Source organism: Podarcis melisellensis, assembly GCF_964234715.1.
Source record: "Podarcis melisellensis genome assembly, chromosome: 2".
Taxonomy (NCBI): domain Eukaryota; kingdom Metazoa; phylum Chordata; class Lepidosauria; order Squamata; family Lacertidae; genus Podarcis; species Podarcis melisellensis.
The window spans coordinates 87,046,639-87,060,560 of NC_138529.1; the positions used below are offsets into that span (position 1 = coordinate 87,046,639).

At 46.2% G+C, this 13,922-nt stretch overlaps 1 protein-coding gene across 1 annotated transcript in view; it reads left to right on the forward strand.

The window, feature by feature from the left end:
- Positions 1-8,156: 8,156 nt before the first annotated feature.
- PLXND1 (plexin D1) overlaps positions 8,157-13,922 on the forward strand; it is a 161,491-nt gene continuing 155,725 nt past the window's right edge. Inside the window, exon 1 of the mRNA XM_081901289.1 lies at positions 8,157-12,058. Coding sequence (XP_081757415.1) covers positions 10,463-12,058 — 1,596 coding nt within the window. The 5' untranslated portion in view covers positions 8,157-10,462. The remainder of the gene's footprint in view (positions 12,059-13,922) is intronic.

Below are 13,922 nucleotides of genomic sequence, written 5' to 3' on the forward strand. Positions count from 1 at the left end.
ATCTTTTAATAAACTATAAGCCACCTTGAGCCTTTTGGATAGGGCTGGGAATAAGTTTAAAATTAATAAACATTCAATTTTGTTACGGGAGATTCCAAGTGCTTTTGAATGAAAGGTTCTTTTTTTCCCCTTGCTAATCACTCGCACAGATAAGGGAAATGGACAAAGTAAAAACTGTTGCTTTAGCCACTCCAAACATACCTTTTAAAACTTGCTTGCATGGGTTGGAACTGTTCTGCTCTCCCTGATTTAATGCGGCTCATGCTGGGTTTCTTTTCTTGAGCATCTAGCAGGACAAAGTAGAACCAAATTAGGCACTGTTGGGGGGAGCTGGAGCTGTTAGCGCTCAGGAGCATAAATGGCCTGCTCCCACAGAGTCCCCCCCCCTTTAAAAAAAAAAGCTTTAATGTACTGACTCAGCACATCTGATCCCTGCAAGCCAAATAGCACTTGTGTACAATGCGTGCTGTCCTCTTGCAATTGGAATGGCAGACTGGGAGAATGGCAGGTACATGGGTCTTTAGTGCTGGTCCAAGTCACATAAGTAAAGGACCAGTACACTTACCGTGTAACATGCTCCCAAAACCCTCAAAGGGTAACATTGCTTTGAATGAACATTTCCTCCCTGTGTTTACTTGACAAGTGCACCAGCCAGATGGGACAGAACCATATGGCCATTTCTCCCCACTCCCTCTCTCCGAGCAACAACTGAAACCCCCACATATTTATTTAGAATACCTCTGTTGCAATCCCTCCTACACACACATACACACTAGCAACATTGAATTCAGGCTGGGGGAACTGCCAGCCATTCCCAGGTAAAACGTGCACAACAACAAGAACTTGTTGGTTTCTGGTGTAAAGTATTGCACTAAAGGGCTTAGGAAAATGTTGTTGTTGTTGTTCTTTAGTTGTTTAGTCGTGTCCGACTCTTTGTGACCCCGTGGACCAGAGCACGCCAGGCACTTCTGTCTTCCACTGCCTCCCGCAGTTTGGTCAGACTCATGCTGGTAGCTTCGAGAACACCGTCCAACCATCTCGTCCTCTGTCGTCCCCTTCTCCTTCTGCCCTCAATCTTTCCCAACATCAGGGCCTTTTCCAATTTAGGAAAATAGTCTGCTGCAATTCCCAATCAGGAAAGGATAAATTATCTTGAAGAAAGAGACTCTCACTGCACACACATGGGTTTTTATTTCAGAAACAGAGATTGGGCACGTGATATTTTTACATAGTCCACACATAGTCTAGACCTCTTGCACATTTTTGGGTCCCTGAAAAACGCTTCTTGAGAAACTGGTTTCATTCCAAAAATGAAAGGTCATGGCAGATTTGAGTCTGCATTACCCTGCAGTGTGTCCACTGGAAAAGAGATGTAGATGACCCTGGCCAATGACATGGTGGGTATCCCAAGATCATGACCACCACATCCTCTATCATTCACGGGGGTGGAGGCATGTGCAGGGAGGCAAAGGTGTGGATTACCGAATCCAGGGGAGGGTTTTCAAACATGTTTCAAGTAACCACACTTACCTTTGTGACAGTAGCATCTAGAACAGATTGAAAACAGCATGTTGAGGACAAGCCTGAAGGATTCTGCATTGAGAAAAAGTACATTTTTGCACTACAAACAGGTCAATGCATATGCAGCCTCTGTGTGTTTTTGCCATACGTCCAGATTTCCCCGGACATTTCAGCGATTTCCGGTGCTCAGAGCAGACCTATTGTAGTTAATGGACATAACTAATGGAAATGCATTAATTTCACTGGAAGAGTAGACCTTATTTAGATACAATCCACAGTTCTTTCTTTCTATATTAAAAGGCTGTTTTGTTTAATCTTTCTCATAGGAAAGATGGACATATTATACATTTCCTCTAATAATTTCCTAATAATGTTGTTTTACTTACCTTTTATACTGCCAGAGCAAAATGGACAGTTTTCCATGATTTTTCTCTCTTCTCCCTTTTTTTCCTGAGCAGCTTCATGAAATCCAGAATCTTTAGATGTATTATTTCACTCATTGGCTTTCCATTTGGTGGGTCACATAACCCACTGCTAGCTTCTATCTTGACCTAAGGAGGATGTCAACAGCAATACCACCACATTCTTTCTTAAACATGGGTTAAGAAGATAAGAGAGAGATAAGTAGAATAAATTAAATGTGGGCTGCATGTTGAATGTTAATTCATTATCTGGCACTTATCGACACTTAATCTCATCTTCTAAATTTTGCCATGACCTCCATTCTGGAGAGATCCTTCAGGAGCTCTTCAAGTTGTATTTAGGGTTTATTGTCTCGGATACTGTGGTGTCATCTGCAAATTTGGCTATCTCATTAATTACCCATCTTCCATGGCTGCTACCAGTTCCACAAATAGTAATATGGGGGGAAATCATATTTGGAAGCATGAATCTCACAGCAGCTCCTGAAGAACAGTGAAAGGTTAATTAACAGAATATCTGCAAAAACTCAGGCTTCTTGTATTTGTCCTAATTGAGCTTGCTAGTGTGCTCAGACCACAATATTACTGGGTTCTGTACTGGATGTGGCCAAGTCTCTAATGTGTTTTAGTGGATTTAGAATTTTGTGCCTCTTGTGTTTTGTGAATTCTGTATTTCAGCAGCAAGAGACTCTGTGGATCAATTTAGCTCACTCTCATGTGACCAAGAAAGCATATCCTTAAATTAGCTCCTAGAACTTGGTGCCCTACAGGCATTCTGGCCTCAAATTCCCTTGTCCCAGTCAACATGGCCAATGGTCAGGGATGATGGGAGTTGTAGATCAACAACATAGGGAGGGCACCACATTGAGGAAGCTAAAGCATACACATGCCTGCTCAAGCCCTTACTAAAAATCTCCACACCTCTTCTGAAGATCTCCTAACATGAAAAAGTAGCATCTCCAGGCAACTTATATTAATACTGAATTGCCTCTACCCTAATTTTAAAGTTAAATTCATTTTTCTTAAGCTTAAATAAATTATTACTGCATTTTGCACATTGGATGAATTGAACAACCATCTCCCTTTTTGAGATCTTTTAAATGTTTGAAAGTGGTCAACACGCTGCTAATGTTTCTTTATAAAATGCCGCACCATATTTATAATGCTGTATTTTTTAAAAAAAACAAGTATTGTTATGATATTTCTGCTTCCTCAGTTTTTTCTCTGGCCAAAACATCCCAGAATCAAACTCTTGCTCACTATATTCCATCTAGACTGGGTTTCATCTTGCAATTATGCAAACGTTCTTATTTATCTGTAGTACTGTAGTGGTTCATCTAGGTTCTTCTCAGCACTGAAAGTGCGATTAGCACTATTATATCCTAAATCCTGGAAACAGTATTTTCTTTCAACACAAATTATGCCACTATACTGGTTCACAGTCATTTTGTTGTCTATGAGAACCCCCAAATCTTGCTGTGCCAATTGCCACCTGACATACCATGTGCATTTGGTCCAGTGGGTCAGAAACGGGGAGCAGCTTCCCCTTTGTGCAATATGTGCAATGTGACTTGGAAAAGGAGTGGTCAAGAGCAAAGCCCATCCAGGGAGAGAGGATCCTGCCATAGGCAAAGCCTCCAGAGTGGCAGAGAATGTATGAGAGCTTCTGGCCATATTAGTTCTACACTCTCCTGTCTGGTTTCAGAAGGGTGTCTTCAAATCCCAGTGTGAAATATGTCCCAGCCCACATAATCCTCACAAAGATTCTGTGACTCTGCTCACCATCTACTTCCAAATGACTAACAGATATATGAAGGGAATTTCCTGCAACACTTATTCCTGCAAAACATGGTTAGATGTGTTTTTCCACCCTTATATTAGAAATAAAATGTGTTACTCTCTGCACGTGTTTTTTATGAGTCATTTGCACATATATAACATAGTAATCATACCCCCCAGATAGATAGGATGGCTCCTAAATCCCCTTGTACTGGTTACAACAGGGAAATAAATATGGCAACATAGCAATACTCTGGTGTCAGCAGGAGGCTTCTGCCAATGTAACCCTGATGTTGGCAGGATGACGTCAAAGCAAAAGGAACCTGAGTGGAACTGGGGTCATGGTGGGCAGGAATGGGCCGAGCGGATGTGCTATGCTATGTGCTATGCTATGTGTGGGAGCCAGTGTGGTGTAGTGGTTAAGAGCGGTAGACTCATAATCTGGTGAACCGGGTTCACGTCTCTGCTCCTCCACATGCAGCTGCTGGGTGACCTTGGGCTAGTCATACTTCTCTGAAGTCTCTCAGCCCCACTCACCTCACAGAGTGTTTGTTGTGGGAGAGGGAAAGGAGATTGTTAGCCGCTTTGAGACTCCTTAGTGTAGTGATAAAGCGGGATATCAAATCCAAACTCCTCCTCCTCCTCCTCCTCTTCTTCTTCTTCTTCTTCCTAGGGATTCTTACTGCCTTTAATAATGGCATATTGCTATTTCTGCAAGTGTGACATAATAAGTTAAAGCACTCCCACTAAAACCAGACTGGGAGCCAAAGGCAACTGCCTCCCATTTAACTCTGCAGCCAACCGGGAGACACAGATTTCATATCTCAATACTGTATATGTTGGATGCGACTCGAACCCCCACATTTAGAGAAAGAGGGGAGTGCAAGTGGAAACTTTGGTCCTGGCACATTTTTCACAAAGGCCAGGTTTTGGTCAAGCAGAGAGAGGTATGGGATGCAAATGTGGCTTGGTAAATGGAATACGGTTTTTGTATTCAGAACTGCAGACAATAATAGGTCTTTGGGTCTGTTTTTCTTGGAATGCAGCCCGTGTGAGGATTGTTAGCAATGATATGGTGGACCAGGCTGCTAAGAATGCATTCACACATAAGGGCACCAACATTGTGCTGCCATTGTCCTCCCTGGAATTAAAATGGGTTTAGTAGAAGCTTGTGAGTGAACAGCATAGATACTTTGAACCAGGCTTCATGGATAGGAGGGTCTCTTCATTTTTGTCCAGCTCTAGATTTTCAAAATTTAAAGCTGCAGGGAATGGATGAAACAAGCAAGTCTGTTTTGGATTTTGATAGAACGCTGTTCTTCAGGGTAATTTGTTGGAAGGACTGGCACTGACCTTTATGAAGCTCGTGGGATGAAGGAAACAAATTGATCAAATAGGATGGGTTTGTCTGAGATATTGGACTGGATTCAGCTGAGCCCTGATAGTGGAAACCAGTGCAAGGACTCCCACTAGTGCAACAGGGTTTCCTGCCCCCTCTCCTCCCCCTGTGTGCCCCCCAAATTGGCTGGGAGGGGGTGGTCCCAGAGCAGCGCATGAAGGGGAGCTTGTTCCTTCCAGCAATGCTTGTGCTGCCGGAACAATCTCATGAGTGCTATGTTAAATTCCTCCAAGAGGAGTGAAAGGGAAGCCCCACTTTGCAAACTTAATGTATTGGATGTTATAAATTTGTCTTGAGGGACTAACTTTCAGGACAGAAAGCTCCAGGGACTCAATGTTGGCAATTTTATGGAAGTTCTTGCAAATTATTAAGCTTTGCAAATGATTATAACTGACTAGTAAAAAGGTCGTAGCCCATTAAATGATAGTAATAGGACCTTACAAGACCATTCAGATCCAAGAGAGAAAGAGGAAGAAGGAAGAGCAGAAGGAGAAGGGAGAATGGCTGATGTTTGGTTGTTGGTCAACCGAAGGAAGAGATGAAAGCGGAAGTCGGGAAGTTTAAGAACTGGCTTTGAGAGGCTTCAGAAACCAAAAGCTGACATCACTGGGCTACAGTTGAGGTTTGTGGAGAGAAACTTGTGGCTCAAGAGGCAGCCCTTGGGAGAGTTCTACAGATAGCTGTCAGTAGATTTCCTAAGTACTTGAGGTAACAGCAGTTACTGGACCAGAGGAAGTCCTGACAAAAACCTGATGGACTCCAGAGGGCAGAGGGCATGGATCTGCTTCTTTCCTCAGCTGTTTGTATCTTCCTTTCCCTGAGATTCCCTTGATGACAGACCCCATGGTGCTTTTTCCTAAGATTTATAGCAGTCCAGGGGGGGGGGGCGGGGATTTCCATCAGAATTGTGGGAGAGGAAGTTCAAAATTTTCTTCTCCCTGCAATGCCCCTTGTGCTGTTCAGCTGACTGTGCTGCTCATCTGAGGGTGAAGAGGCTGGATTTCAAAAAAAACAGAACAAACAAAAAACTCTTTATCTGGAACCCCACAATGCAACCCAACTGCTTGACTGATCAGTGGGATGGTATGTTGTGGGACATGTAAGATTAGGCAGTGGGCTAGGAAAAGCCTGGGAAGCATAGATGGTACACTTCTGAAACATAAATACCCAAAAGGGGGCATGTTTTGTTTTGGTTTTTTAAAAAAGACTATACATACTGAGCAGATAATCTCACATTGCCAAGAGAATGTACAAAATTCAGTCACTATATGCACATTCCCCAAGGCTATTTGGAGATTGTGCACATTGACTTGGAAACGTGCACAATTCCCATTTCCTGGAAGGATTAAGTGAATGCAAATGGGACATATATTACACTAGTGTGACTCCAGTTTAGCAGCTGCCTGGTGTGAAGACCATAGAATCAATGGCTATGACTGTTTCTTCTAGATTCCTTCTTATGGTGCCAGAGTTTGGGCCTCTAATACAAAGAAACCTGTTCTCTTTCTCCCCTCCCCCAAAGATTCACCCTAACAGATAATTGGCTGAAGACCCTAAAATGAAATCATCACAATTCAGTAAAGATATTGGAAATTATAGGCCCAGTATCTCATTCTATCCTTTTGTGAAATGGATATCCTTTTGTGAAATGGGGCTAATGATTCTTCTGTAGCTCAGCTGCGTATCGTAATGTTTAATTAACTTATGCTTATAAATTCCTTTGGCACTTTCCAATAAAAGGTGTTAAACATAAGGTGTTATTATCTTCAAAACATTGGTGTTTATTCCTTGCTCACAGTTGGATTTGAAACTCAGAAACTGAAAATGTAAAATCCCAGCAATTATAGGAGTTCCACATTAATAACTCTGTCCATTAGGAATATGATTAGCATGAACTATGAGATAGACGGACAGACAGAGGAAGGAATAGTCTGTATTTCATTTAACACATGCTTTTGGCTAGCCACTGCTCCGATGTATTAATTAATGCTCTGAAGAGGAGAAAAGGCTAGGAAAGCGGGTGAAACAAGCTGGCAGGTGTAGAAATAAGATTAGACAACGAGGTAGGGCTCGCCCCCCATCCTGAGCATGGATCATTCAGAAATCCCATCACCCTTACTGATGTTTTCTACATGTGAAAATAACTTGGGTGACACAAGATCTAGAGTGGGCACAAGGAAATAAAATAGGAAATGGAGCCTTTCAACACTAGCAGGCGGGTGACCAACAAAGCAGCAAATCTGCTCCACCAAAGGGAAGCTTTTGCTAGTCAGTGCTAAAATCATAGTCTTTCTTAGCAAAATAAGGCTGTCCCATTGCTTAGGGTCCTGGCATCTAATGAGGTGTGTGGCATACAAAGCATGGGACTATGGATGTCAGTTTCCCAGCCTTTGGGAGGGAGGAAAGCATGTCCTTCTCCTGCTCCTTATATCTATCATAATAAACCACATCAACACTATAAGATTAACGATAAAGAAAAATGCAGTTGTGTGGTTCCCCCTCCCCCCTTCTTTTTTTAGTTCTGAGCCTTTTAGGGGACACTACAGGCACATTATTAATTTTTCCTTCACATGCCTTTGGAGCATTAAAAGGCTGAATTAGAGAAGATAAAATAATAATAACAATAATTCACGTTCCCGTGATTTAACATTGAGTCGTGATTTTAAGGTTAAGGAATCTCTGCATCATGTGACTTTTGGGGGAAAAACAACTCCATGGAGCCAGCAAGGCTCAGAGTTAAAAAATGATTGCTGTTTCCCCTCTGATTGAATCAATCTTGTAAGAAAGCTTGATATGCCATCTACTAGTCACCTCCCATTTCCTAAAGGGCAACATTCTGGCCCAATGCCAGCAACTGCTTCTATAGATACAGAACCTTACAGGAAAAATTAACACTGGAGAATCAGCCACCCACTCTTTGTGTGAGCTTGAACTATGAAGGGGCATTCAACCAGTTAGTCTGGGTGGCTGAAGGCCAATGTGACACAGCAGATGTGTGTAATGCTCTGGAGTATATATATATATATATATATATATATATATATATAGTAAAATGTAGAAGGGTAAGACAATGATCAGATGAATGGAGGAGACGGGGGAGTGGCTTAACCATTTCCTTTCTGGGGAATTGCCCCAGCTGATTTTCCACCCTCAGGAGAAAAGATACACATGGGTAGAAAGCAAGGGGGTGGGGAATACTGAGAAGAAAAATGACAAGATGGTAAAGCATAAAACACACTCTTTCAGTTCCCTCACTTAAATTCCCAGCACCCCAGAACTGAAGAAGTGATCATGAGACTGCCGAACATGTCAGCCACGTGTCATTTGGTCAGGCCTTAACTAACCATCTGCATATCACAATAAGCTTAGGAGTTGAACTTGTGTTCTCTTTGCTTTGATTCTACATACTAAATATAGATGAGTGAAAAGTGATTTTCAGGACATGTATCCACCTACTCTTATTTGTTTACTCATGAGGGTGTGCACTCCTGTAGGTGTGGGGCATTTGCTCCTGGATAATATTTGCAGGGGGGGGGGACTGTAAAGTGGCTTGAATTGCCTTTGTTTGCATGAAGATACCCAGATATTAGGGACAGAAATCCATGCCAGAACCCGACAGGTGAGGAAATCAAATGTTAAGAGTCTGGGAAGCTGGCATGGAACAGTGGGAGCAGAGGGCTGGGGAATGATGGAAGTGGGAAAGTTGCAAGAGCTCTAAATCACAAGAGAAGCAGGAAATGTTTGAAGCGTGTGTAGGCACCAGGAGTTTCAAGTGTCTCTGATGTACCAACAGCTTCCATTTGTGACATGCCACTTTCTTTTAATTTATTACATTTGTAACCCATCACCTTTGAGCAGCTCAGGTCAGAGTATGTGACAAAAGCTCCAGTGATGCCCAGAAAGCTTTGTGGCAGAGTTGAGGTATCTAACCAGGCATCCCAGACCAAAGTCTAAAAGCTTATGCTTTACACAACAGACGTTCTTCACAAAAAGCTATTACTACACTATTTTTTAAAAAAATAAAATAAATAAAACCATTGAAAAAGCATGTATCATTAACAGTGCACTAAGCAGAGTGATCTAAAGCAGGCACTGTCTTCTCAAAATAATGATAGTCAAGAGACGATTCCTCCAAGTGGTGGACTGATGAGGAGGAAACCTGGAGTATGCTACAACTGATCTGTGGGGAAGAAGGTCCCTGAGATTGTGAACTTGGGAGAACACAAGAGGTGCCCTGCAGTTCAGCACACTCTGAAGTACATTTTCAAACAGCCTCGCTGCTCTATGGTGCCAATGAGCAAAACACAGTGGGACTGAACCAGCTCGCCCCTCCCTCATCTTACATGCTTGGCATACTTGTCCTCTTAATTTATTCCTGACCCCCAAACCCCAGACAGCCTGACCTTCTCTTTTTTGTTATCCTTTCTGGTAAAACCCTTTTTATGAGTAGGGCAGCACTTCAAGCAGATGGAGAATTAACTTATTTTCATTGCTGGGGGTGGGAGAGGGAGAGAATAACAGCTTGCAAGGAGAAAGGGTCGCTTAGTGTTGCCTTTTCCTGAAATTAATGTTGTTTGGTTAGGTCTATTTTTACAACTGATTGCAGTGTTGCTTTATGGCTAGAGGAGAAAAGTTTTCTATCTCCTACTCTTCTTCTCCTCACCACCACCACCCTTTCCCTCCGCCTCCCGCTAGTGGAGTCCTACATTCTTGCTTCCCAACATAAAAAAAGGAGAAAAGCGCAAAACACAAGAGTTATTTGTTAGCAAAGGAGCTGCTATCAAGAGCTGCTTCTTTGTGTTTGGGGCTGGTGCGGTGATTGCCTTCCAGCTTTGGGGAAAAATTGCTTCAACTTAATCATATTCACATGACAAACCCTAAATAAAGGAGGGGGGAGAGGTAATGCCAAAAAAAAAGAGGACCTCGGAGAAGTCGGAGAGCGGCAGCTTGTCCTCAGGCAGAGACAGAGACAGAGACAGAGAGAGAGAGAGAGAGAGAGAGAGAGAGGGAGAAAGGAAGGAGAGAGAGAAGCTGTCAGACTTAGGGGAGGGCGCAGCTTTTCTCAGACGTGCCGTTTTAACCCCACTCGAGACGTCGGTCCAGTAAGGAGGCAAAAGGCTGCCGATCGCTTGCAACAAAGGCTCGGGACTTCCCTCCTGGCGTCACTCCGGAGCTGAGGCGTGTTAGATCCTCTGCAGGAAACAGGTTTTCCTTTCTCGTGCTCCGCTGCGTTGCTTCATCCGCCGCCGCCGCCGCCGCTCTTTCCTTTCCTGGCGATTGCCAAGCCCCGTTTCGCCGAGGAGCCTCATGCTCTGTTCAGAGCAGCAGCCCAGGAGGCAGGATGGTTTCTTCGCCGGGTCGGCGAGGCGCTAGCCAGGTGCTGCCGCGGGGCGATCGCCTTCTCCCAGCCTTTCCCCTCGTGCTCTTGCTGCTGCTGCTCCCGCTGCTCCCGGTGCCCGGGCTGGAAGTGCAGCACAAGTTCGTCTCGCTCACGGCCACCAACAACTTCGCTCTGGATGCGTCGGGAGGCAAGGTGTACCTGGCGGCCGTCAACCGGCTCTACCAGCTGTCGGGCCCCAACCTGACCCTGGAGGTGGAGGAGCAGGTGGGACCCAAGGAGGACAACCCGCTTTGCCACGCTCCGCAGCTGCCCCAGGCGTCGTGCGAGCACGCCCGGAAGCCCACCGACAACTACAACAAGCTGCTGCAGCCCGACCCGGAGCAAGGCATCCTGGTGGTGTGCGGCTCCGTCTACCAGGGCTTCTGCCAGCTGCGCAGCATGGACAACATCTCCGTCGTGGCCGTCGCTTTCCCGCCCGGGGCAGGTGGAGGCGGCGGCGGGGACCAGGTCACGGTGTTCCCCAGCATGCTCAACGTGGCGGCCAACCACGCCAACGCGTCGACCGTGGGCTTGGTGCTCAAGCAGGCCGGGCAGGACACGCGCCTGCTGGTGGCCGCCACTTACACGGGCTTGGGCAGCCCCTTCTTCCCGCGCAACGCCAGCCTGGAGGACCACCGCTTCGAGAACACGCCCGAGATCGCCATCCGCGCTCTGGACGCCCGCGGGGACCTGGCGCGCCTCTTCACCTTCGACATCAACCCCTCCGACGACAACATCTTCAAGATCAAGCAGGGCGCCAAGGAGCGCCACAAGCTCAGCTTCGTGCGCGCCTTCCTGCACCGCGGAGCCCGGCCGCCGCCGCCGCCGTCGCAGCCGCCGCCGCCGCCTTCTCGCCCCGGCGAGGAAAAGGGCGCCCCCAGCGGCCGCAGCCCCTACGCGGGGCCTGGGGCCTCCCTTCTCCCCGGCGGCGCCCCTGCCCGGAGCGGCCTCCCGCTCTCTCCTCCGGCGGGCGCCCCGCTCGGCCGCTACGCCTATTTGGCCCTCAACAGCGAGGCGAATGCGCGGGAAAAGGAGAGCCATTCGCACAGCCTGCTGGCGCGCATCTGCCTGGGCGACCCGGCTGAGGCGACGACTCTGAACGGCAGCAGCGGTGGCGGCGGCGGCGGCGCGGAGACCAAGAAGCTGACCGAGTCCTACATCCAGATGGGGCTGCAGTGCAGCAGCGGCGCCTGGCGCGGAGGTGGGGCGGCGTCGGGGGCGGCCGGCGGCGGCGGGGACCTCTTCAACCGGCTGGTGTCGGTCTTCCCCGCCAGCGCCGCCCTGCAGGTGGGCTCGGGAAGCGCTTCGCCGCCCCGGCCGGAGGAGCTGCTCTTCGGGGTCTTCGAGAAGGCCTCGTCCTCCTCCTCCGGGACGGGGTTTGGGGCCCGGCAAGCGCCCCAGCCCTCGGCGCTGTGTGTTTTCCGCTTCGCCGAGATTGAGGAGGCCATCCGGGTGGCCAGGAACTCTTGCTTCGTGGCTCCCGACGCCGGGCTGGTCACGGTGCTCGACAGCGTGGTGCAAGGCACCGGGCCCGCCTGCGAGAAGAGGAAAATCCAGGTAAGGGAGAAGGCGGGCCACCAAGAAGGCCTGCCTATCAGTGTCCACAGTTAGGCAAAGTTTGGCCTGCTTTTAGTGCCAGGGCTCTCACTACCATGTATTTTTGGGGGCCCACCTTGTTTTTGTAGTTTTAGGTGGTTTTAAACTTGTTTCCCATAGTGCTTGCTAATAGCAATGTTGTGTTTTAATTTGCTGCAACCAGCCCTGGGAACTTAGGGTGAAGGGTGGGTAATAAATTGCAGTATGATAATGCCAACAGTGATAAAGAGAGTGCAGCTGAGCATGTCCAGAAAGCTGAACAAGGACAGCCACCCTCCATAGGGATTAGGAGGAAGATTTTGTGGGATGCACCTGGTAAAGCAGTTCCAATGTTAGAAGCACAGGACTGTGTCATTCAGGTGTGTTTTCGGGCTGGGCTGGGCTGGTGATGACTTAGCTGGGAACCCCTCTGTAAGTAGCTGCAGCACAGAGAGTTATATTGGAGAGGCTCCCTTTTGACGGGTCAGAAGGAAAGGTCAACCAAAACCATCAAAGTCATGGAGCACTGTGTCCCCATTGAGCAAAGGTTAAGGGAGGCAGTGTTTTTCAGTTTACCTACTTTGTGGCCGAAGGATTGGATAGAGGAATGATAGAAGTTTATAGAAATGTGCATGGCGTGTGGAGAAAGTGGGTGGAGAGACATTTTACTCCTCCTTTGTAAGTCCAGAACTTGGGGGTCACTAGATGAAATGGATTGCAAATAGCTTCAGGACAGCAAAAGAAATGGCAGGTTGCTTACCTGTAACAAACGTTCTTTGAACAGTCTGCTGTGTTTCGGGCATGCAGTGCATAATTAATGTCTGGGATTTGCTGCCATGCAATTAGATCCTGTCTTAGTTGACTTCAGAAGACACTTTTTGGATGTTTACTTTAACAGTTCAATCTTCAGTTTATCCAGGCATGGGAATCTGAACTGTGACTGTTGTAAAAACCATAGATGGGGAACTTTTGTCTTTCCTGATGTTGTTGGACTTCAACTCCCATTATATCTATTAAAAGGGAATAGTTAGGCAAATTCATGGAAGATAATTATATCCTATTGCTGTCAGCAATCAGTTGCTGGTGAAGAAATAGCAGGGAATGGCTGCTGTTTTCAGGCCCTGCTGGAAAGCATCTGTTTGGCTACTGTTGGAAGCAGAGTAATAGATTTAGGTGGGCTGATCTAGCAAGGTGGTCCTTAAGAGGTCTATTTGCATCATGTGTATCTCTGTAGAAAGACTCATTGTGATAGTAATCCTGTTTCCTGGGCATTTTACTATTCGAGAGCAAAGTACAGATTTTCCATTGGGAAAACAATGTGGGTGATGGAGAAAAGAGAAATCTCTCTGATGAAGCAATCTGCTGAGGCAATTTTGGAATCAAGGTACATTGTTTTGGCAGAATATGGTGCTGTGTTTCCCTTGGTTAGATGTCCTTCTCTTATGTTGTCATCTCTCCACAATGCTGATTGTGCAGATTTTGCACAGGGAAAGCTCCTCAAACAGTCAGTGTAAGCCTTGGATATAGTTCTTTGTACAGAGCTAACTTCTAAAAAATTAAACGTTTATATCATGTGCAAAGCAATATGAAAGTTAAAAAGACATACTAGCCTGCCATCGTAACCCTACTTACCTGCAAGCAAGCCCCATTGAATTCAATAGGACTTACTTCTGAGATGACATGCTTAAGATTGCACTGTAAATCTGTAGTGTAGCTTAAAAAGCAATTTCTAACTGGTTCTTCAAGGCTTCCTTTGTTTTGTCCTGTTTTGTATTGCAAACAATGAACTTTCATGTATCTGCTGACAGTATCCTTCACATGAATAGACTAAATCAATACTTTGGGT